Source organism: Montipora capricornis, chromosome 7, assembly GCF_036669925.1.
Source record: "Montipora capricornis isolate CH-2021 chromosome 7, ASM3666992v2, whole genome shotgun sequence".
NCBI lineage: Eukaryota > Metazoa > Cnidaria > Anthozoa > Scleractinia > Acroporidae > Montipora > Montipora capricornis.
Window position 1 is genome coordinate 11,760,991 of NC_090889.1, and position 3,089 is coordinate 11,764,079.

General features: G+C 40.8%; 1 protein-coding gene across 2 annotated transcripts in view; it reads left to right on the forward strand.

The window, feature by feature from the left end:
- Positions 1–1,993, forward strand: part of LOC138058189 (histamine H2 receptor-like) — a 12,417-nt gene extending 10,424 nt beyond the window's left edge. For both annotated transcript variants that reach the window (XM_068904076.1, XM_068904077.1), the window contains exon 2: positions 519–1,993. In XM_068904076.1, coding sequence (XP_068760177.1) covers positions 734–1,747 — 1,014 coding nt within the window. In that variant the 5' untranslated portion in view covers positions 519–733 and the 3' untranslated portion in view covers positions 1,748–1,993. The remainder of the gene's footprint in view (positions 1–518) is intronic.
- The last annotated feature ends 1,096 nt before the right edge of the window (positions 1,994–3,089 follow it).

Genomic DNA, 3,089 nt, shown 5'->3' on the forward strand with positions numbered 1-3,089 from the left:
GAACTAGGTTGGAAAACTGTGTTAGGCATGCAACAAACTCGACTCTTGTTCTGAAGAGCGATTGATGTTCTAAACAACGACATCAGCATTTTCTCTGAGAACACATTCAAGTGTTATTTTCTACCCTAAATCAGCATTGTAATTCAACTCAGATTTGGATTTAGCCCCTCCGAGAAGATATCGCCGCTATGATCTCGATTTCTTTACAATTTCTTGTTTTACAATGAAATGGTTAGGAATCATTCATAAGATGTACAGGTAATTTTCCTAACATTTTACAGAGAGGAACTTCACCATGACAAAAGCCGTGTTTTGAAAGCGTACTTCAAAGGTTGCAGCCGCACCCTAAAACAAACAAGATAAACACACAGATCTGTTGTTATGCAAACAGATGTTCTCCAAATATTAAAGTTAAAGAAAATTAACAAGAAGACAGGGTGAAACAGCTGTGCAAAAAGGAAACTTTTTGAATTGAGAATGATCGTTGCGATCGCAACTACTCTTTTTTTTCTTTACAGATTTGTAGCGAGAATGAATTTCAGAAAGGCCGGAACTCTGAAGAATGGTTAAATTTCTTTGAAAACAGGGAAAACCAAAAACTATCGCCGTCTAGGACAACAAGATACCCCGGTAAACATGTAAAGACGAGAGAAATGAAGTGTACCTTGCCATAAAGAGCACTTTACAGATAGCATGGCATGTCAAAACGGCTTTGAAATGGAAGGAAACTCGAATGCATCGGATAATAACACCCAATTTGGAAAAAAAAACTAATCTTGGGAGTTCTCCTGGAATTCCATCCGACACAATTCCCGCGCTAGTCATGATGGTCTTCATCCTGTTAATAAACAGTGGTGTTATCTCGCTTATTAGCTGCAATTCACATCTCAGGAAAATAAGTAATATTATTCTAGCTAGTTTAGCCGTGTCTGATCTTCTCGTGGGACTTATCGGCATCCCGCTCATGGTGACTTGCACCTCCACATTCTGGATTTCTGTTTGCCAAAGTTCCACCACCTTCTTCAGTTTTACGGCCATGTCTACCATATCACACATCTTGGTCATGACATGTGATCGTTACGTCTATATAATATGGCCGTTGCGCTATCGCGAAATTATCAACCGCTCTCGCATTTTTGCGAGTCTCGGATTAACCTTGCTGGTAAGTCTTTCTGCATTAGTTCGCCTTTCATGGACTTTGCAAGTCACTGCAATGGAAACCGCTGCAGAAGAATTGGCAAAGGTACAAGAGAAGGAAAATGCATACTTACTCTTCCAGGGGACTGTCTTTTTTGTCATTCCACTGGTTGTCATGACTGTTCTTGACACTCGTATGTTGCAGTTGCTAAGGCAACAATGTCACAGGATAATGAGGGAAAATTTACCGGCCGAGTCTTTGAAGTCCGAGAAGAGACTTAAAAGACGACAGAGAAAAGTTGTGTTTATTTGCGTGTTATTATTACTTATTTACGTCGCTTGTTGGCTGCCATACTTTATTCTGGATCTCCTGCAATATTATTTGGAAGATACCGTTCAGGTCTTACCTTACATCACCACTCTTGTCATATACTATCTTCGATTATGTTCGTCTTTATGTAACCCGCTTCTTTACACTCTTCGGAAGCCAGATTTAAAGAACGCAGTTAAGTCTTTAGCATACAACGTTTGTCCTTCCTTAAGACCTCACAATTCGGTAGAGATTAGAACGGAAGGGATTGCTGTGAGCAGTCGAACAGATAGTAAATAAAGAGTTTAAGATACGACGAAGATGCCACAAAACTATGAAAGAAACTTTAAGGTCTACGACCGTCACGGCAACATCCACGAAAACCTCGCCTACACATACTTACATAAGCTTTACACGTTATCAGTTCATATGAATATAAGTAATTTATGTTCTTTCATCGAACCGTGTGTTTACAATTTAATCTAACATTGAATAATTTAAAAGTAAAACGGCTAAAATGGGGATGTGTTTATTAACGATACTATATTTACAAGGATAATAAAAGAAAACAGTTATACTGTCAGGGATTTCTTGCTTGAATGGAGAGGCTTTTCCAAAGTGTAGCGCCTCGATAGTGCTTCAGGAATCAGTCTGGGAAGGAACAAATTGATCACCTTGTACATAGTAACCTCTGGGTAATTCGAAAGCCTTTTTTCAAACGTACCCCAGCCAAGGTCATACAGTAAACTAGAGGATGGAGTCGTATAATCAGAGTTAGCAGGGACCTTCAGATTGGAGTACGAGAACGACTTCTACGAGTACGAGTTTTCTGTACTGGCTTGTGCATTACGTTTACAGAACGAAAAATTTCGAAATGCGCGCGCTCGCAACCGAGAATACGCACTATTTTGTAACTTTTGTAATGTTTTAGACTGACATTTTCCAATGCAACCCCATACAGGGCTACAGCAGTCGAAATGTAGTCAAGAAGAGCAGTATACATGTTAATTAGGGTACTCCGCGGTACTGGAGCCTTAGCTCGCTTCAAAACAGCCAGGCCATTTGACCCTTTTTTAACAATGTGGTCAATACGAAAATGCCACATGAGTATTATCTATTTCTATCCCAAGATATCTATGGGTTTTGACTCTATAGATATAATTTTGCACTATCGTAAGTTTTCGCACAATGTGGACGAAGTGTCCTAAAAATAAATTGGTTCGAGCGGTTTCAGAGTTAGAATACAGAATGAAAGGTTCAATTTTTTTCAACGCTCTCGTTGTCGTCAAAACCTCAAATTCAGGTGATCTCACGTCGTTGTTGTTGTATCATGCGAGTATCTTAAGTTGCTTGCCGCACGTCCAACACGATTATTTGACCTCTTTTAACCAATGATATTGTTTTGTGGCGCTCTCGTTGACGACTGCGTCGTAGATCTTTCAGTCCCTAGAGGTGGAGGGTCGAAGGCGCGGTGGCCTCATGGTTAGTGTGCTCGCCTCCGGAGTGAGTGGTCCGGGTTCGGGTCCTGGGCAGAGACATTGTGTTGTGTTCTTAGGCAAGACACTTTACTCTCACGGTGCCTCTCTGCACCCAGGGGTATAAACGGGTATCGGCGAATTTAATGCTTTCCTACAGGGGGGCC